The sequence below is a fragment of the Rhinatrema bivittatum genome, chromosome 8, assembly GCF_901001135.1.
Source record: "Rhinatrema bivittatum chromosome 8, aRhiBiv1.1, whole genome shotgun sequence".
In the NCBI taxonomy this organism is placed as follows: Eukaryota; Metazoa; Chordata; class Amphibia; order Gymnophiona; family Rhinatrematidae; genus Rhinatrema; species Rhinatrema bivittatum.
Genome location: NC_042622.1, coordinates 246908065 through 246929659, shown reverse-complemented (window position 1 = coordinate 246929659; position 21595 = coordinate 246908065). Strand labels below are relative to the sequence as shown.

At 47.0% G+C, this 21595-nt stretch overlaps 1 protein-coding gene and 1 long non-coding RNA gene across 2 annotated transcripts in view; one reads left to right on the top strand and one right to left on the bottom strand.

Moving 5' to 3' along the window:
- Nucleotides 1-5513, bottom strand: part of UPF1 (UPF1 RNA helicase and ATPase) — a 443827-nt gene extending 438314 nt beyond the window's left edge. The window contains 1 exon segment of the mRNA XM_029614488.1: nt 4957-5513. Coding sequence (XP_029470348.1) covers nt 4957-5127 — 171 coding nt within the window. The 5' untranslated portion in view covers nt 5128-5513.
- Nucleotides 5411-21595, top strand: part of LOC115098131 — a 169250-nt gene continuing 153065 nt past the window's right edge. The window contains exons 1-2 of the long non-coding RNA XR_003858429.1: nt 5411-5543; nt 5751-5907. This is a non-coding gene — a long non-coding RNA (uncharacterized LOC115098131). The remainder of the gene's footprint in view (nt 5544-5750; nt 5908-21595) is intronic.

Below are 21595 nucleotides of genomic sequence, written 5' to 3'. Positions count from 1 at the left end.
GAGGGGAGCCGCGGTCGTCCTCGCCGATGTCTGTCTCCGGAAGGGGGCTGCAAAAAAAGTAAGTCGCTTCGGCACTTTACACTGCCAGTCCTCTCTCCCCTCCTCCCGGAGCAAGGCTGCTTTTCGCGCCTTGCCTCGGGAGGAGGGGAGAGAGGACTGGCAATCCCGAGCGTAGGATTGCCCGTCCTCTCTCCCCTCTCTCTTGCAACTTTTTTTTCGCTTTTTTCGATTTTTTTCGCTTTTGTTGCTTCGGGAGGAGGGGAGAGGACTAGGGCTGCCCAGAGACCAGCACCCATGGACGCGGCCAAGGCAGGTGAGCGGGGGCTGGGGGAAAGTTTGCCGCCTACCCTTACCCCTGCCTCTAACGCGAGGGTAAGGGTAGGCGGCAAGTTAGCAGGTTAAACGCGCAGCAAACGGCAGGGTAAAAAAAGCGATAGTCGGGGCGCACATTACTGGATGGTAGGGAATAGCTAATTCGATCGTTTACATGTAATATACATGCCGCGTGCGGAAGGGGTTACCCGGGGATTTAATGACGCGGTAAGAGTAGGTTAAAGGGGATTGTGGGTCGCAGGAAGGGCTAACGCGGCCGGAAAGTGAGTAGAAAGCAGGTTAGGAGCGGGGTAAACGCGGCCGCACTTTACTGGATTGACCTGTTAGTGCAGTCCATAATGGCATAGGTGAGAAATACCTTGTGTTGTACCATAATCACCAACTTCTAAGACCCAGCATACCATTCAAAATCAGGACTACTTTGGTTTAATAACCATCACACATTTTAATATTAACTTGGGTAAAAAAGGATAACCTAAAAAACCACTTCTAGAAGCAATACAAACTGTCTCAGTTTAGTGTAAACCCATGGAAACAGCATTTATGGGTTTAAAAATGGTCTAGAAAAGAATTTCCTCAACCTTCTCCTAGAGGCACACCTAGCTAGTCTGGTTTTCAGGTTTGTCAAAATGAATATGCATGAGTTAGATTTGTATACTAGGTCTCCAATGTACACAAAGCTAACTCATGCACATTCATTACGGATGCCCTGGTTAGAAGTGCCCTCAGCAGAGGGTTGAAAAACACTGGTCTAGTCAAGTTCCTGAAGGAAAAGTCCATAAACCACTATTAGCCATGTAGACTTGGTAAAGCCATTGCTTATCCCTGGTTATAAGCAAGAAGGATGGGATCTATTCTTTGGGATCCTACCAGGTACTTGTGATCTGGACTGGCCACTGTCAAAGACAGGATGCTGAGCTTGATGGATCTTTGGTCTGACCCAGTATGACATTTCTTTATACAGTCATAACATGAAGAGAGAACATATTATACTTATTTACATGTCGAGAACAAAACATTTTTACTTTGAATCAATAGCTCTGTTCCTATTATGTTGACAAAGATAATGTGGGTTGACAGCAATTCTCTTTCAATGCTTCCTGGAAATTTAATACATTGACATTTTAGCTAATGCTTAAAAATAAAAGAATTTATATGACAGTTATTGAGCCTACACAAGACATTTGTGTGTGCATGTAACAAAAACCACCTGAGAATTGCTACATCAGCTGATGTTCTGAAGACAAGTCAAAATGAAAAGCAGTTAATCATTCAATTTGTATTTTCTTTATTGCACTGCATTAATAGATATCCCTATCAATATTATAAACTTTCACTAAACTGTACAAACTACTACAGGGACCTATGGACCAGAATCATACAGGTTTTAACAGAGTTTGCATCCCATTCTGTGACCTGAGAAAAAAAAAAGCTTCTGCCTTGATCAAGTTCCAAGTATATTGACTGCAAAACAGAAGACTTCTAGGAGTCGGTAACTCCAGTTCTGGAGTCCCACAAACAGGTCTGCTAGTCAGAATATCCGTAATGAATACGCATGAGGTATATTTGAATGCACTGCCTCCATTGTGTGCAAATCTCTCTCATGCACATTCATTCTGAATGTACTGAAAACTTGACCTGTTTGTGGCACTCCAGGACCATAGTTACCTACCCTTACACTATACAATAAAACCAGGAACAGAAGGGTCACAAATTTCTAAATGATTGATATACATAAACTGAACAAGAAACACCATGGTTGCAAAGTCACTCCTCCAAAAGTATACTATTAATACAGCATAAAACAATATTGTTGTGGAATGGCAATTTGCCTCAGGTGCACTGTCTTGTAACTTCAGTCACCTGAGAAATACCACAATACTACAATAAAATCTACATCCCAGAGCGTCTTATAATTACATGTTACATCACCAGGAGAGTATACAGGTGGCCTAGTGGTTAGAATAATGGAGTGGTAATCAGGAGACATTGATTCTGCTACCTGCTATGACCTTGGGCAAGTTGTTTTGTCTCATTTCCTCAGATACCCACTTTTACTATAAGCTCTTTGGGATGGGACTCACTATCAGGTTGATACAGTGAGGCCGCATTAGAAAGAGTGCGGCAGTGCCGGGCGCACCCTCGTTCCCCGCACGCACAGTCCTGCTCACATACCGCTCGATGCTCTATTTAAATTGCTTGCAAATGCAAGCCGCGTCTGCGAAGCGTTAGGTGAAGGGTTATGCCCGCGCAACCCATTCTACTATACAGCGCCTATACAGTATCCTGGGTGCGATGGTACCTGTCATTTCAAATGTCATTTCAACTGACATTTGAAATGACAGGTACCAGGAAGTGGATGGTTCCCCCCCCTCCCGAACCAAGGCGCAGGCAAAAATTAAAACAAAAGTGTAAAAAAAGTAAACTTACTGGCGGGAGCCGGCGGGCGCACATTCGAGGCGGGAGCGAGTTCATCGAGGTGGGAGCCGGCGGACGGGTGGGCGCGCGTTCATCCAGCCGCGGCGGGAGCCGGCGGCGAAAGCGGCCTCCAGCAACCCCTGCCAGCAGTGAATGAATGCACGCCTGTGTATGCCCGTGCAATTTCGGCGCTCAAGGCGTGATGTCACGACGTTTGACGTCACGGCATGTGACGTCGGCGTTCTCTAATGCCCTGCCTTGAGCGCCGAAATTGCACGGGCGTACACAGGCGTGCATTCATTCACTGCCGGCAGGGGTTGCTGGAGGCTGCTTTCGCGGCCTGCTCCCTCCGCCTAGATGAACGCACCGCCGCCGCCTGGATGAACGCGCGCCCGCCGGCTCCCACCGCCGCTGCCTGGACAAACGCGCGCCCGCCGACTCCCACCGCCACCTGGATGAACGCGCGGCCGCCCGCCGGCTCCCGCCTCGATGACAGCACGCCCGCCCGCCGGCTCCCGCCTCGATGACAGCCCGCCGGATGAACGCGTGCCCGCCGGCTCCCACCGCCACCGCCTGGATAAACGCGCACCCGCCGGCTCAGTCGAGCATATCTTCGTCTCCACCGAATGATAAATAGCGCCAGAACAAAAACAAGCAGGTCGTCCATGGTGCAGTCCGGTACGTAGCTGTTTGAACACCACACTAACGCCAGGTAGAGGGTAGGTGGTAAACTAACAGGTTAAGGACGCGGCAAAATAGCAGGTTAGAAAGGAGATAATTGGAGCGCGCGTCACAGTATCGGAGGAAATAGCTAATTTGTTCATTAAATAGCTAATTCGTTCATTAACATATATACATGCCGGGTGCGGAAAGGGTTACGCGGTTTCAAGAAGCGCTAAGGACGCGTGAAACTGGAGACTGTATCGCAGGATCGCCTTACGCGTCCGAATTGTGCGCCCACAGCGAGTTACAGACAGAGAATCTCCAGCCGCACTTTACAGTATCAAGCTGTATATTTGTATGCTTGTAAAATGCACCCCCCTGATTTAGGGTACTGTAGAGTTTATTATATTTGATAAATCACCTTGCTAAACACAAATCAAGGCAATGTTTAATAAAAATGTTGTATAATTTATAATATAAATACAATGATAATGTAATAAAAAGTCAGCTTTAAAATAACTGTATAAATTGACTAAAAAATTCTATAAATGAAACTCAAGGCAATAATCACGAGCGCAATGGAAACTGTAAAATATCATTAAGTTCTTAAAGATAGTTGACAGTGACAAAAAAGAACTATTAATAAAATGTCAAAAGATAATCAATCAGCCCATATAATAATGGTAAAAGCCTTGCTCAAGGCCACACCAAGTAGTGGTGGAATAGAACCAGGCTCTCCCCAACTTCACTACATAGGAGTTACAACTATTTCACAAAGTGTCTAAAGTAAATTTTACCTTCCCAGACTTCACTGCGAAATTAAAATCGCCCCAAAACGTTTCCTGACTCTTATGCAAGGTCCACTTATAGCACTTGTAATGTGATTTTTTCGTGACAACTAATGATCTCTCTCAAATTTAAAGAAACTTGCAGCCATACAAGCAAAGACTTCCAAACCAACGGGGGAGGGCACAAACCCTTCGCAGAACTGCATCTCGCCAGCCGAAACCTCCTCTTTTGCGACTACTAAATCATTTTTACAGCATCACTTAACTGGTTTCTATTACCTTCTCCATCTCGAGTAGGAGTGGAGTAGTTGGGATCGTGGCATTTGCTTTTCTTTCACCTCTCGAAGAGGATAGGGAAAAAAACTTTCCTGTAAGCCCACCATTCTTTTCCGTTATTGAGAAGATATTTTAAAATGATAGGGATGCATATACACAAGACCTGACTTTTGAAGGGGAGAACCTGAGCCTGACTATTGTATGTCCTTCCCTCAATAGAACATGACCATAGTGACTGCGTTGAATAAAAACCATGTTTCAGGCCGGCAACTAAGAACGCAGACATCTATAAGCTCCCGTAGTTTCCGTTGCCAAAACTCCGGCCACACTTCCCCGTAAAACACTGTGTAGGAAGTAGGCAAAGGATCTAGGCCCGGGCTTCCAACCCCCTCTCCACCACAGCAGCTATTTTACACCGCATTTAAGTCCATCCTTCCGCCCGAGGCGTGGAGGAAATCGCTACCGCTCTCGCACTGACCTGGCCATCCAGTTGGCTTTGTCCCTGGCCCTGCGTCTGCGTCTGGCTCGGCAACGTGAAGTCGGTGAACTCGAACTCGGAGCCCTGGGTGTCAGCGCCTAACAACTCGGCCTCTTCCGTGTCCAGGAAGGTGAGCGTCTGCGAGCTGGGCCCATACGCCTCCACGCTCATGGCGGCGGTAATAGTTACACACACAGTCTCAATCCGGCTCGCTCCCGTTTCCTCCGCAACTCCTCGATCCGTTAGTGACGCAGCGACCGAGGCCTTTCCCTGTCGCCGGAGGGGGGGACTCTTTATGCTCGCGCTTCTTATAACCCTGGTGGGGCTCGCTAGGCCGCAGCTCTTTCTCTTACGCGCGCGCCCAGTAACCGAAACCGAACGCCCGGCCAGAAGGAAAGAAAGAAAAGGAGGTCGAACGATGACGCGGACAGCCGCGCGACACCACTCTCGCTCTCGTGCGCTCTCTCCGACACGAGTTCCCGCGGAGTTACAGGGGCTACCAAGAACCACCGCCGCCAAAGAGGAGGAAGAACAAGCTGCTCCGCCGCAAGCAATGACGAAGATCGCAGAGAAAGCTGACGCAAGAGGTTAGAGAGCTGGAGGAGGAAGGAGCGGGGTTGGGGATACGCAGGAAGCTGTGACGTTTAGAGGGGGGCTGGAGTTTACGTGAGGCAGGCTGTTATAATGCCAGATTTGAGTTTAGCTAAAAGCGGCTTGAAGTGATTAAGCTGCAAATGACAGCTGTTGAGATTGTTACTTTTTATTATTTTTGAAATTTTTTTGTTATGTATTAGGGTTGCCACCTCACACAGGTCAATCGGAGTGGCCGGGCGAAGCCTGATTTCGCACCCAACTGCATATAGGGATATGTAGTTTCTACTCTTAGGAGACCTACAGAGCTACAAAGTTATGTATCCAGTGGGACAAAACCAGAACGCGATCAGTCTTTATGTGAGTTAATCTGCGTAAGAAGGCATTGAGCCCGAGCCTTGGCCTGTAAAGAATAGTTTAAGTTCAGTGGCTGTGCTGAGTAGGCTTTTTTTGTTTTTCATTCTTTCAGTGTAAAGCATGACTTGCGCTGCTGGATAAATCTATGTGTTCATTACCTTCTACCCTACTATCACTACTTACTAGCTCTCTGCCCCGCCTCCACCCTTACTCTATCCATCTTTTAATTTCTGGCAACATTAGCTCCTGTTTATGTCCCAGGAAGATAAAGAGCAGTTATGTAAATAGGCTTCCAGCCTTCCACCCAGCCTAGGCATTTCTGAACTTTAAAGAAGCTAGGATAATTACCTGCCAAAATAAACAGAAATTCTTTGCTGGCCTTAGACTTTTACATTTGTAGCCCAAGACAGTGGTGTTTCCCCATTCAAATTATCCCTCTTAAAGGTACAGGAGATCATGGATTGGTAGGGATTCCAATACCTTCAAACTTTTTAATTCCTACTTTCCTACAGGCCGATACAGTACAGTGCGCTCCGGTGGAGTGCACTGTTAACCCGCATTTGGATGCGCGTTTGACGCGCTAGCTTTACCCCTTATTCAGTAAGGGGTAATATCGCGTCGAAAATGCGCATCCGACCCCCCCAAAACTAATAGCGCCTGCAACATGCAAATGCATGTTGATGGCCCTATTAGTTATTCCCGCACGATACAGAAAGTAAAATGTGCAGCCAAGCCGCACATTTTACTTTCAGAAATTAACGCCTGCCCGCACCAGGGAAGTGCACCAGTAAACAAGAAGCTTAAGTGCTTTTTTCTTTGTATTGCCTGTCATATTAGGGCTTCTCAGCCTGATATGTCTTCTAACATATATGTGTCAGCACTTTTCTGTGCACCCTCCGACTTAATATCATGGCAATATTAAGTCGGAGGCCCCAAAAGTAAAAATTAAAAAAAATAATAAAATCGGCCGCGGCCCAGACGACGGGCGCTCAATTATGCCGGCATCCGTTTTCCTAACCCGTGGCTGTTAACGGGTTTGAGAACAGACGCCAGCAAAATTGAGCGTCGGCTGTCAAACCCGCTGACAGCTGCCGCGCCTGTCAAAAAGGAGGCACTAGGGACACGCTAGCCCTAATTTGCCTAATTTACCACAGGCCCTAATTTGCATAGGCCACCCTCCTGAATCGCACGCCCAGGAGAGTGGCCTGTGCGCTCGCCGGGAGAGCGGGTGCTCGCCAGCTCTCCAGCGCGTTTTTCTGAATCGGCCTGCTAGCGTGTAGACAGATGAACTCAGGACCAGTGGGTTATGTTCCCCTGCCCACAGATGGAGACGGAGCAACCTGATGTCACAGTATATATGTATACTCCTGCAGTGACCCCAGCCTGCCAGTATTCTCCTTCTCCAGCAGATGGTGGATGTGCATCTCCTCATGTGGACTGCTTCAGGTATTTTTGGAAGGAGAAATTTCAATTCAGAAAAAGAAAGCCCTGCTCTCCTGCGGTGATACCAAAAAGTCCCTCCCCCAGTTGAGAATTCTTGAGGTGATTTCCATGGTCTCTCAGAGGTGTGCCTTGGGTTTCCCAGCATGGAAGCTGCTTGTTCAGCTGAAAGGCAGCAGGTGCAGGAGGCCGAGTGCAACTGTGATGGCAGATGCCCTCTAGCCCCGCAGATGGAGACAGTCTCTGTACTCAGCCAGTAAGGACTGAGCTCAGATAAGGTTAAAAAAAAAAAAGTTTTACCTTCGGAGACAGAGACAGTTAGAGAAGTTTTAGGACTTCTTTAGGTATCCGTGCTCAGCGCGCCGTCTCAATGTTCATTCCCACTCCCGTTGGGGAATTGGGCAGCCTGGCGGGTTGAGCAGCCCCGGTGGGCTAGGCCCTGCAGTTAAGCTTTTTGCTTGTACGCCGCAAGGTAGACCATGGTGGCGTTTCCGCGTGCTCCTGTGCGTGCTTTGCCGCCCTCTACAGGCCATCTGTGTGTGCAATGCGTCGGCTTTGCGCACTCTTTATGCGCTCAGTTTTGGTGCACACACAAATTTTGAACTGTTTCAAACGATTTAACTTGGTACACAAGTGCGTGTGCCTTGCTGCACTTACTTCTCCGGCGCTTAATTTTTGTGTGCATAAATTTTTGAGCGCAAGTCGGTTAGTTGCACATTTACGACCACGATGGCACCAGTAAACAAGAAGCCTAAGTGCCTTTTTCTTTGTATTGCCTGTCATATTAGGGCTTCTCAGCCTGACATGTCTTCTAACATACATGTGTCAGCGCTGTTCAGACGCTCAGGGAGAGTTGTCTTCCTCGGATTTTCCTAAGCCTGGCTCCGCCCACTCTGATGATGGGTTGGTTACTAGAGATGAGCTTCGTTTTTCCGTGTAGGGTCGGATTTCGGTTCAGGAGCTTCGTGAGAAAATTTCGTTTTCCCACGGATCATTTTTCGGCGGTACGGATCGGGAAAAACGAATCTGGAAAAAACCACCCCAACCCTTCAATTTTACTTTATTACAACCCCCCCACCATCCTGATCCCTCCCCAAGACTTACTAAAAGCCCTGGTGGTCCAGTGGGGTCCCACGAGCGATGTCTCCCTCTCGGGCCGTCAGGCCTGCCACGAATCAAAATGGCACTGGTGCCCTTTGCCTTTACGATGTGAAAGGGGTTACCGGTGCCATTGGTCGGCCCCTGTCACATGGTAGGAGCAATCCCCATTTCGGGGTTCGGATCCCCCAAACCAGGACAAATTAGGCAATTTCGTTGAAATTGCCTAATTCATGATAAAAGAATGCACATCTCTGTTGGTTACAGCCTTGGCTGGAGGGATGCCAGACCTTGGTTCTCCTGTGACTGGCTCCTCCACAGGAGAGGACAGTTCTGTGGGCCCTGCTCCAGTTCCTTCTGGGCTTGGTTTGGACTCAGCTGCTTTTTCTTGGGTGGAATTATTTCAAGGCTCACAAGCTTTACTTCAGGTGCAGTCCTCCACTTCACCCAATCCTGACAGGTAGGACTCTTAGCCGGTGGCTCCTCCCTCTTCCAATCCTATGCTGAAGTGCCAGAGCTCATCTCGGCTGCCTGCGGGTGTCCCAACAGGAACCCGGATGGCACTAATGATTAGGCAGATCCTGATTCCCTGAAGGATGGAGAAATCCCTCCAGATCTGGAACCATGTTGCTGTTCTTTAACAGAGATGAACAGTTGGCCCTGATTTCCCCAGACTTTGAAACTGCTGAATGTTCCTGGTATGGATACCGTATCAGAGCCGAAGAAGAATCCCATTTTGATTTCTTTGCGTAAAGCCTCTTGTTTTTTCCCTGTGATGGATGCCATTCAGGAGGCAAATTTTAAAGGGAGTCTGACTTTGGAAGGCCTATACACCCTGAATCCAGCTGTGAGAGAGCGTTTGCATTTTCCCAAAGTGGATGCACTGGTATGTGCCATCTCTAAGCGGGTGACTATTTCCGTGGAAAGAGGAGCGACCTTGAAGGATGTGCATGATAGGAGGATTGAGGCTGTCCTTAAGCAAGCCTTTGAGGCAGTGGCGATGACTTTACAGATCGCTTCCTGTTGCGCCTTAGTGGCGCAATCTTGTCAGTTTCTGTCTCAGGAGATTGATAATTCTGGAGGGAATTCCAGAACGGTTATGGAGCCCACTGCTGCCTTTCTAGTAGATGCAAGCTGCGATTTGGTCCGTACCTTGGCCATGGGAGTGGCTTTAGCGATAGCAGTAAGGCGTCAATTCTAATTGATGACCTTTAAAGGCTCACTCTTGTTTGGGAGTGAGTTGGAGAAACTGGCCAGTAAGTGGGGCAAATCTTCGGTTCCTTGGTTGCCGGAGGATAAGAAGCAATAGCAGCACCCCTTTGGTATGAGGGGACATCTCCAGGGTTCCAAGCAGTTTCGTCCCTACAGAGGGTCGACCTTTCAGAGGACTCAGCCTTTTGTTCCCGACAGCCCAAGAGAGGAGCGGGCTCAGGTGGCAGATCTTCCTGAGCTTCCCAATGAAGGTTTGCCGCCGACCCACCTTCGGGAACAGGAGATAGAGGGACAACTCTCTCTTTTATCAGAGGTGAGTCGAGATCACCTCGGACCACTGGGTCCTGGAGGTGATACGAGAAGGATATGTGCTGAAATTTCGCAGTATTCCTCAGGACATGTTCATGGTGTCTCCTTGCCACTCCCTCCAGAAGAAGCAGGCAGTGGAGTTTACGCTTCAAAGGCTCCTCAGGCTGAGGGCTGTGGTTCCAGTGCCCACGTCTCAAGAAAGTATGAGGCGATATTCCATTTACTTTATAGTGCCCAAGAAAGAGGGTTAATTTCTTCCCATCCTGGATCTCAAGAGGGACAGCCTATACTGAAGATGCAGAGACTTACAGAAGTTTGGGAAGACAGACATAACTGTACTATCAAACATGTAGAAAGAAATACTGTCTCATTACCACTCAACGCTTTGTATTGCTTTCATTCCTTTATAACCAGCACTGCACATCAAATGGCAATATTTATTTTCAGAAACAAAACAGCTCTCCTTTCCACAACTGTGAAGTCAAATTCTTCACTCTATCCCCCTAGGATATCATAAATTGGTTCCCTGATATAGAGCATACTATCCAATAGGAGTTTGCAGAGGAAACATTTTTGTTTCAGTTCATTTATTCATTTTGTAGGGCACCTCCATTCAGTTCATTAGTTTAAAACAGAAATAGAAAATTTTCTTGGTTTTATTCATTTATTTACCATTAAAGTGAATGGGCAAAGCACTTTAGCCTATGTTGTACTGTGTACAATTCTGGTTGCCACATCTCAAAAAAGATATAGTTGCAATGGAGAAGGTATAGAGAAGGGCAACCAAAATGATAAAGGGGATGGAACAGCTCCCTATGAGGAAAGACTAAAGAGGGTAGGGCTGTTCAGCTTGGAGAAGAGATGGCTGAGGGGGGATATGATAGAGGTCTTTAAAATCTTAAGAGGTCTAGAACAGGTAAATGTGAATCGGTTATTTACTCTTTCGGATAATAAAAGGACTATGGTGCACTCCATGAAGTTAGCATGTAGCACATTTAAAACTAATTGTAGAAAATTATTTTTCACTCAACGCACAATTAAACTCTGAAATTTGTTGCCAGGGGATGTGGTTAGTGCAGTTAGTGTAGCTGGGTTTAAAAAAGGTTTGGATAAGTTCTTGGAGAAGTCCATTACCTGCTATTAATCAAGTTGACGTAGAAAATAGCCTCACTTGGAGTACTATGTTCAGTTCTGGAAACCATATCTCAAAAAGGATAGAGATAGGATTTTGCTATTACTAGCATGAGTAGCATGGGATAGATTTAGTTTTTGGGTACTTTCCAGGTACTTGTAGCCTGGATTGGCCACTGTTGGAAACAGGATGCTGGGCTTGATGGACCCTTGGTCTAACCCAGTATGGCAATTTCTTATGTTCTTATGTTCTTAACCATCATTTGAAGGTGACTCATTTTTGCATGGAAACCTTATGCTCTGTGATAATGGCAATGCAGTTGGGGGAATTTCTGACCTCCCTGGATCTGTCTGAGGCCTGCCTTCATATTCCCATCTGTTTGGAACACCACTTTCTGCATTTTGTGGTGTTGAGGCACCATTATCAGTTTCGGGCACAGCCCTTTGGTCTAGCCACCACCTCCATGATGTTTTCTAAGGTTATGGTGGTAGTAGCGGTGGCCTTGAGAAGAGAAGGGATCCTGGTGCATCCATACTTGGAAATCTTGCTGATTCATGCCAAGTCTCAGGAAGAGACCCGCCTGGTGACACACAAGGTAGTCTCCTTGTTTCAGGAGCTTGGTTGGTTGGTGAACCTGGCCAACAGCAGCCTTCAGCCATCCCAGTCATTGGACTATCTGGGGGTTTGGTTCGGTTCGACACAGGATAGGACAGAGTTTTCCTACTGGAAGTTTGAATTCAGAAATTGATGTCTCAGGTGTGTCAGTTGGTGAACACTATATGCTTGACAGTGTGGTGATATCTACAGGTGCTCAGTTTGATGGCGACAACCCTGGAAGTGATGCCATGGGCGAGGGCATATATGCGACCTGTTTGGTGCTCGCTATTGTCTCATTGGACTATGTGGTTCAGCTCCACTTGCCAATGGAAATCTCCTCTCACCTCCAGTGGTGGTTGCAGGAGGCTCTTCTGAGAGAGTGTTTCCTTATCCTCCCCAACCTGGTTGCTACTTAAGACAGATGCGTGTCTCCAGGGTTGGGGAACTCACTGTCAGGAGCTGATGGCCCAAAGGCGTTGGAATGCCGAGGAGTCCCGCTGGAACATCAATCGCCTGGAAGCCCAGGCAGTCCGGTTGGCATGTTTGCAGTTCATCCACAGGCTGCAGGATCAAGCAGTCCGCATGATGTCAGACAACGTGACAACAGTGACCTACATCAGTCGCCAGGGAGGAACCAAGAGCCAGCAAATGTCGCAGGAAATAGACCAACTTATGGAATGGACAAAAGGACTTCTACGGATGATATCGGCCTCTCTCATTACAGGAAAAGACAACATAAGAGCAGACTCTCAGCAGGGAGAGTCTGGACGCAGGAGAATGGGTGTTGTCAGCCGAGGCGTTTCAGCTGATGGTGGATCGCTGGGGCCTTCCATTCCTAGGCCCGCTGACGACTTCTCACAATGCGAAGGTTCCTCGATTCTTCAGTCGCAGGAGAAATCCGTGGTCCCTGGGCATAGATGCTCTTATACAGGTCTGACGAGAAGGTACAGAGAAGGGCTACCAAAATGATAAGGGGAATGGAACAACTCCCCTATGAGGAAAGACTAAAGAGGTTAGGACTTTTCAGCTTGGAGAAGAGACGACTGAGGGGGGATATGATAGAGATGTTTAAAATCATGAGAGGTCTAGAACGGGTAGATGTGAATCGGTTATTTACTCTTTCGGATAGTAGAAAGACTAGGGGACATTCCATGAAGTTAGCATGTGGCACATTTAAAACTAATCGGAGAAAGTTCTTTTTTACTCAACGCACAATTAAACTCTGGAATTTGTTGCCAGAGGATGTGGTTAGTGCAGTTAGTATAGCTGTGTTTAAAAAAGGATTGGATAAGTTCTTGGAGGAGAAGTCCATTACCTGCTATTAAGTTCACTTAGAGAATAGCCACTGCCATTAGCATTGGTAACATGGAATAGACTTAGTTTTTGGGTACTTGCCAGGTTCTTATGGCCTGGATTGGCCACTGTTGGAAACAGGATGCTGGGCTTGATGGACCCTTGTTCTGACCCAGTATGGCATTTTCTTATGTTCTTATACCTTTCCTCTAAGGCCCTTGCTGGACAGAATAATTTGCAAGATCGAAGGCCTCGGGGGCTGGTACTCCTGGTGGCGCTGGACTGACCCAGGTGTCCGTGGTATGCAGATCTGCAAAGACTCCTGGTGGAGACCCCCCTTCATCTTCCACCACATCTGGATCTATTGCAGCAGGGACTGGTTCTTCACAAGGAACCGACTCTGTTCCGTCTTACGGTTTGGCCCTTGAGAGGGCTCTCCTGTTTAAGCGTGGATATTCTTCTGAAGTGATTGCCACCTTACTCCGTGCTTGAAAGTTCTCCACTTTCTTAGCCTACGTGCGGGTTTGGAGAGTATTTGAGGCCTGGTGTGAGGAGCGTGGTGTTCTTCCTCGTTCAATTAAGATCCCGCTCATTCTGGACTTTTTGCAAGATGGGTTGAATAAAGTATTGGCCCTTAATTCCTTGAAGGGGAAGGTTGCAGCTCTTGCCTGTTTCAGGGTCCCGATGAATGGTGGTTCTTTGTAGTCTCAACCTGATGTGGTATTGTGACCGTCACTGCCCGACGTCTCCACTCCGCCCACCTTACCTCTTTTGCAACTCCCTCTTTGTTTGATGGAAGTTTGGCTGCTGCGGCGTCATCTTGCCGACCTCCTCCGGCATCCCCAGACCGGCTAGATGCTGCCTTCCGCCATGTTCTCCTGAAGCCTAAAGGCGCGCGCGCGACATGGCCCCGACTCAAGTACCAGCTGTGGCGCGAAGCTCATGGGCAACCCCCTGAGATGATGTCATCCTCACCGGATACTTAAGGTCTTCATTTTTGCTAGCTATTCGAGTTAGCAAGGGCTTCCTCCAGGTATCGCTGCGGAATGGATTCGCTCTCTGCATACCTTGCTACTCTGCCTCCTCGGACTTTACCAGGGGTACCCGCTCCTCAGGGGCCTCGCTCTCTCTCTTGCTTTTCAGGTTGCAGTCTGGAACCGGTACTCGCTTTTCGAGGGCCCACGTTCCCAGACCTGCAACCGAATACTACTTCTGCCAGGAAGTCACCGCTGCCTACAACACCAGTCAGTTATCATCTCTCTCTTAGAGTTTTCCCTGGAACCAGGTACTCGCTCCTCGAGGGCCTACTTCATTCCAGCCTCTGGGCTGCTTCAAGAGACTATTGTGTGAGTGTTACCATCAAGGTTCTGTTCCTGAACTCTGCATACTCACTATATTCAGTTTCTCTACAGTTCAGCCATCTTGGGATCGCTGTTCCAGTGCCTGAGGGACTACAGCCCAGCTACTCTAGTGCCTGAGGGACTACAGCCACTACTCAGGCCAGTAGTGAGCTGGCTCTTCCAGCTCACTACTGCCACCTCTGGTGGTTCACTATACAGTTTAATAAAAGATCTAGTGTGTGTCTGTCTGTCTCCCAACTCTGAGCCTGACCAGTGGCCCCTCTCGGGATCTTCCCCCGGGGGCGTGGTCATCTGCCACCGGCCCAAGGATCCACCCACAATTATCACAAATAACAACATGTGGCCCATTTTTTGAAGGGAGTGAAGCATCTTCGGCCTCCCTTGAGGTTACCAGTTCCATTGTGGAGTCTTAATTTGGTGTTGGGTTTCTTGACGGGCCTTGCATTCCAACCACTGCGTAGCCCTTTCCTTGTGGTTATTGACCTTGAAGACAGTGAGGTGGCATGTGAGGGGAGGGAGAGTGTGTGAGTGGGCTTGTGTGTGCGCATGTGGGAAACTGAGAGAAATGTGAGCGAGCATGTGTATAAAAATGAGCATGTATATGTGCGAGTGGGTGTTAGAGTGTGTGTGAATGAAAGAGGAGAAATTTTATGCTCATACTGCCCGCCCCATCCCCTGGTCCCCCACTAATCAATGAAAATCTCAGGGTGACTAGAAATCAAAAATTCCCAGGTATGGTCAAGGAATGAGGATGAAAAGGTGTAGACTCTGTGTTGTGTTTGGCAGTCCATGGGTCTACCCTGGCAATCACCACACTTAACTCCAGCCTCAAGCAGTCTATGAGATTTCCCAATGCCAGGGAAGGCCTCCCCGGATGAACGCGTGGCAAGCTGCTGCACTTAACCAGGCCTGACACAGCACAAGGAGAGACATTGCTGACTCCAAAGATGACTGTCTTTAGGTGCGTATGCACCCAACCTGCCTCAATTTAAAGGGCCTGCGGCGCCCTCAGATGACGCTAGGAGCCTTGGCCTATTTAAGGCCTATTCACTATGCAGCCCTCACCTCGGCAGTAGGTCCACTACAGCTTTGTAGAGTGAGTTGCCTCAGCGTTCCTTGCCTGTGTCCATGGTCTTCTTTGTCCTCTGTTCCAGTGGTCTTCGTCTTCCCTAGTATGGTCAGTCTTCAGTTCATCCAAGTTCATTGTCTTCTCGCTTGCCCACCTGTGCTATTCCTTATCTCCCTGCCTGCCTGTCCATCCTGCCTTCCCTTGGACAGATCTTTGGTACTGACATTGGCCTGCTTCTTGGATTTTGCCTGAACTCTACCTGCCACTGACCACTGCCTGCTATCTGACCAAGTCTGAACCCTGCCTGACTTGGACCCTGGCCTGCTACCCAACCACCTCTATGGATCTTCAGCTCAGCAGATGCCCCCACCTAAGACCTGCCGGCCCCAGCATCATACCATAGATGACCGTTCAGAGCCTATCCGTCTTATTGGCCTCCTCCTTGTCCTCAATCACCTCGACAACTGTCCCAACACCAACAAAAACGTCGAGGTAGGCCACGCACACAACATCAACAAGGTCAACCACCCTCCACTGCTTCAAAAGCACCACCCCGCATGGCTGTGGGAGGGAGAATCACGGCATTCAGCCAAGCCTGGTCACAAATCACAACCGATCACTGGGTTCTAGACATAGTCAATCAGGGCTATCAACTACACTTCCTCTCCAGGCCTTCCCTACCACATCTCATTCCAAGCACAAGCATGAACATCAATCATCTTCAGTTAATCGGAGAGATATCAACTGTACAGCAACAACAAGCAATTCAAATCTAACCATAAAAACTCCACAATATAGGGTTTTATTCCCCTTACTTCTTAATCCCCAAAAAATCGGAAGGTCTACGCCCCATTCTGGACTTACGTAGAGAGAAATTCAAAATGGTCTCCCTGACAACGATTCTTCCCCTTCTTCAACCCAATGATTGGATGTGCTCACTAGACTTAAAGGATGCTTACACTCATATTCCAATGCACCCCTCTTCATGGCAATACCTCTGTTTCCACTACAAGAAACAACATTACCAATACAAGGTTCTCCCCTTCGGCCTCTCAGCAGCCCCTCGGGTATTCACGCATGGCAGTGGTGGTGGCCCACCTTCGAAAACTGGGAATCCAGGTATTTCCCTATCTAGACGACTGACCCTACTAACCCACCTACAACAGACCATTTCGTGTCTTCAAGACCTAAGCCTTATTGTCAACTACAAAAAGTCAAACCTACAACCCTCCCGAACACTTCAGTTCATAGGAGCATTGCTGAACATGGCCAAAAGCAGAGCTTTTTTCCCCAGAGACCAAAGGTTACTGCTTCAGACGCTTACCAAACACCTATGGTCTACGGCAAGACCAACAGCCCACCAAATACTATCAGTATTGGGTCATATGGTGGCAGCCATTCACATGGTTCCAAACACTCGTCTTAACATTTGCCAGCTCCAATGGGGATTAAAGCGCCAGTGGACACAACAATCACAGCATTTGTCTCGGAGAACCAACTTGATCATGGACTTGAATTGGTGGTTAAGACCGCAAGTGCTACAAAGAGGAGCACTTTTCACAATGCCACCTCACAACATAGTCCTCACGATGGAAGCTTCCCACAAAGGATGGGGAGCGCACTTCGACCACCTACAAACACAGTGCTTATGGACCCCTCGCGAACAATCATATCAGATCAATCTTCTCGAACTCAGAGCGATTCGATATGCCCTCAAAACCTTTCGTGCAAACTTGCAAGGGTAAAGAGTCATGATATACATGGACAATCAAGTAGCCATGTTTTATATCAACAAACAAGGAGGGTCAGGTTCATGGATACTCTGCAGGGAAGCACTTCTCATATGGGATTGGACGATTTGTCATGCAATCCATCTACATGCGACATATCTTCCCAGCATAGCCAACACGCAGGCGAACAGATTAAGTCGAATTTTTAACCCTCACGAGTGGTCTCTAGACCAGCAGGTGACCGACAACATTTTCACTCAATGAGGGACACCATCCATGGATCTCTTTGCCACGGAACACAACAGGAAGGTTCCTTAGTTCTGCTCACTGTTTCCCAGTCATCTCCGCACGGCTCAGGACGCCTTCTTACTCCCGTGGTTGGGAAGCCTGATGTATGCATTCCCACCAATTCCACTTATAACATGCACACTCCAAAAATGCATAGCCGGGACAGCAGACTGATCCTCATTGCCCCAGCAGGGCCCAGGCAACCTTGGTACGCATACCTCCTCCGCTTATCAATCGATACCCCCATTCCATTGGAACACAAAGACAGTCTTCTATCCCAAGAGCACGGAGCTCTTCTCCATCCAATGCAAGACTCACTCCACCTGACAGCATGAAGATTGAACGGGCAGTATTAAAGGATCAAGGGATATCAGAAGAAACCCAAACCATTTTGCTTGTGGCCAGAAAGCCATCTACTAGAAAAGCATACCAATTAAAATGGAAACATTATGAGTCTTGGTGAACCACTAATCGCTACGATCCTTTTGATTGCGCTCCAACAGACCTACTAGATTACCTATTCACCTTATACTCAGCAGGGTTGGTGACCACCTCTGTCCGAGTACACCTAAGTGCCATCGCAGCCTACCACAGGCCACTCCAAGGCCACCCAATATCCCAACACCCACTGGTTTCTAGATTAATCAGGGGCCACTACCATCTCCGACCCCCAATATCCAAACCTCCAGTAACCTGCAATATCAACCTAGTCCTGGAGCAATTAATGCTCCCTCCATTTGAACCGTTGGGCTCGGCACATGTGAAATACCTCACATGGAAAGTAGTGTTCCTTGTTGCTGTAACCTCAGCTCGCCGAGTCAGTGAATTACAAGCAGTCGTACATTATGAGCCTTACCTTCAGTTCTTCCACCACTAGGCAGTGCTACAGACTTACCCATCCTTTCTCCCAAAGGTGGTCTCAGCCTTTCACATCAACCAGTCCATAGAACTCCCTATGTTCTTTCCAAAACCACACCACAATGAATGAGATAAATTACTCCACACCCTGGACTGTAAAAGGGCGCTAGCCTACTATAAAACTAGGATGCAGACCAACTCGAGACTATCCCAGCTATTCCTCTTCTTTAACCTGAATGCCCCTGGTCTCCCAGTGGCGAAACGGACAATTTGTAGCTGGATAGCACAATGCATTCAATTCTGTTACAACGAGAGAAACATAGCACTGCAGGTTAAACCAAATGCTCATCAACTGCGAGCAATCTCCACCTCATTGGCCCACTTACGTCATGTTCCACCTCTTGACATCTGTAAAGCGGCCACCTGATCATCTCTACATATGTATACATCCCATTACTGTTTAGACCAGCAAACATCTCAAGATGCCAAGCTGGGATGTGCAGTTTTGGATACCTTAACTTCATAACTTTCCAATCGGCTGTCCACATCGAGTAAGTCACGCAAAAAAAAAAAGGAAATACTGCATAAACACATATATGCCATTTGGCGTGACTGGAAGCTAGGGACTCCCATGACAGCATGGCTAATTCAGCCCTGCTATCAAAGGGAAAAAGCAAGTTTGCTTATCGTAAACGGTGTTTCCATAGATAGCAGGATGAATTAGCCATGCTGACCCACCCACCTCCCTGGACAGCCCCTTTTTCTCTTACTGCTTTTATACAGACTGAGGAGATTCTGTCTTCCTGCGCGGGAACACACGCGCAGCCGCACAGAGCTAAGCTCTGTATAAGCTTTGGGAAGCTCCACCTCCAATGCCAGACCGACGGTCCCATGACAGCATGGCTAATTAATCCTGCTATCTACGGAAACACTGTTTACAATAAGCAAACTTGCTAATCAGCACATAAGCAGGGTAAATAATCTTAATTCCCCAACTAAGAGGGAATAATTATATGCAAAGGCCTAGCATTAAGCTGCACTTTCCTGAAAGAGTGCCTTCCAAAACTCATCAATTGCTGTCAGCTACGCAGGGTCTCTTTGGGGAAGGCTAGACCGCGCAGGGAACCCTTTGTCGTCACCTAGATAGGTATTGCTAATCTTTCTCTGTATAGCTCTTTGGCAGAAGTCTGCTGATTCTCATGTGTGTCAGGGTTATATGCCTTTTGGAATAACACATGCCTTGTGAGGATTACTTTGTGTAGCTCTTCTGGATATATTTGCAAATTAACTAATAAGAAAAACTTATTGGGGTGGATTTTAAAAGCCCTGCTCGCGTAAATCCGGGCGGATTTACGCGAGCAGGGCCTTGCGTGCCGGCGCGCGCAGAGCCCCGGGACGCGCGTAGGTCCCAGGGTTTTTGGAAGGGGGTGTGTCGGGGGCATGTCGGGGGGCGGGACCCGATGACACGGCGTTTCAGGGGCGGGACCTGGGGCGTGGCGCCGGCCCAGGGGCGTGGTCAAGGCCTTCGGACCAGCCCCCGGGTCGGAGCACGGCGCGCCAGCAGTCTGCTGGCACACGTAGATTTACGTCTGCTTCTCGCAGGCGTAAATCTACGGACAAAGGTAAGGGGGGGGGTGGGCGAAAGAGAGTTCCCTCCGAGGCCGCTCCGATTTCAGAGCGGCCTCGGAAGGAACAGAGGCAGGCTGCGCGGCTTGGCGCACGCCGACTGCCCAAAATCGGCAGCCTTGCGCGTGCCGATCCAGGATTTTAGAGGATACGCGTGGCTATGCGCGTATCTTATAAAATCCAGCGTACTTTTGTTTGTGCCTGCTGCGCAAACAAAAGTACACGATCGCGCTGTTTTTAAAAATCTACCCCATTGTGCAGGTTTCAGGACCACTCTAAAATGAGGGTTAGACACCAGGAAACATCCAAACAGTTCTTTGAGTGGAGACAAATTTGATACAAACGCCCGACTCAGGCCGAGTTTCGCCCCACTTGGGGCTGCCTCAGGGGCTAGAACAACAAATACAACATATAATTAAATATACATACTAATAGAATTGATTAATTTTGTGAGTAATTTTTAGGTAACCACAGAGTATATAGGGTGACAAAAAACTAATATTGTAGTATGAATTAGGAAAAAGCAAATTTGTACCTGTATGTAGATTTTCTCTAAAATACAGTCGTATTCTTAAATTACACTTCAGATGTTTGAAAATCTGTGAATAATGTAATGACAATTTAACATAACAAATAAGATGATTATACACAAAAATACTAAAAAAACTGAGAAGGTATGAAAGAATTTTTTATGAAAAAAGAAATCGAATTAAATGAAACTAACATATATGACAGAAATGGGCAACATGAAATAAATCTAATGAATTGTGTTAAGCAAATTATTATATACAACAACAAATTCATTACAAAAGTGGTACATCAAAAAAAATTCAAAATTATCCAATGTATGACATTCCGGCCAAAAATTAATATGCCATATTTAAATACAACATATCCAATTTTCATTCATACTATAAAACTGGTAGAGCAACGGATAAAATAATTGTATATCTCATATTAAGATTCACCACGGCTATATTATATAGAGTTCATATCGAAATAAATTGACTGTTATGGGAGCTTATGTTAATATTGATCACTAAAAAACTGAAAAGATGTAGAAAAAAATGATGAAAAAGAAATAAATGTAACTAACATATATGACAGAAATGGGCATTGTATCTCTAGGCGGTGGGCAACATGACATAAATCGAAGTAACTAATTTTAAGAGAAAATTTTTCATACAACAAATAATTAAATTACAAAAATGGTACATCCAAAAATACAAAAATATCCAATATGTGACATTCCAGCCAAAAATTAATGCCATATTTGAATACAACATATCTAATTTTAATTCATACTGTAAAATCGGTAGAACATCAGATAAAATACTTGTATATCTCATATTGAAATTCACCACGGCTGAATTATATAAAATTCTTGTCAGAATAATTTGAGTATTATGAAAGCTTATGTAAATATTGATCACGGATAGCCTTGTACATCTAAAGCTTAAATGACTCGATTTTGCGATCTAAGTCGATATTACTAACAACTTTGTGCCGCTAATTTAAATATTATAGGAGCATTATGTTAATATAGAACACAGATAACATTGCACAATTAAATCTTATATGACTCGATTCTGCGATCTGAGCCGAGATTACTAACAACTTTGTACCACCATTTTATTTACATATTTCACAAAAAATTGCTAGCTTACCAATTGATATA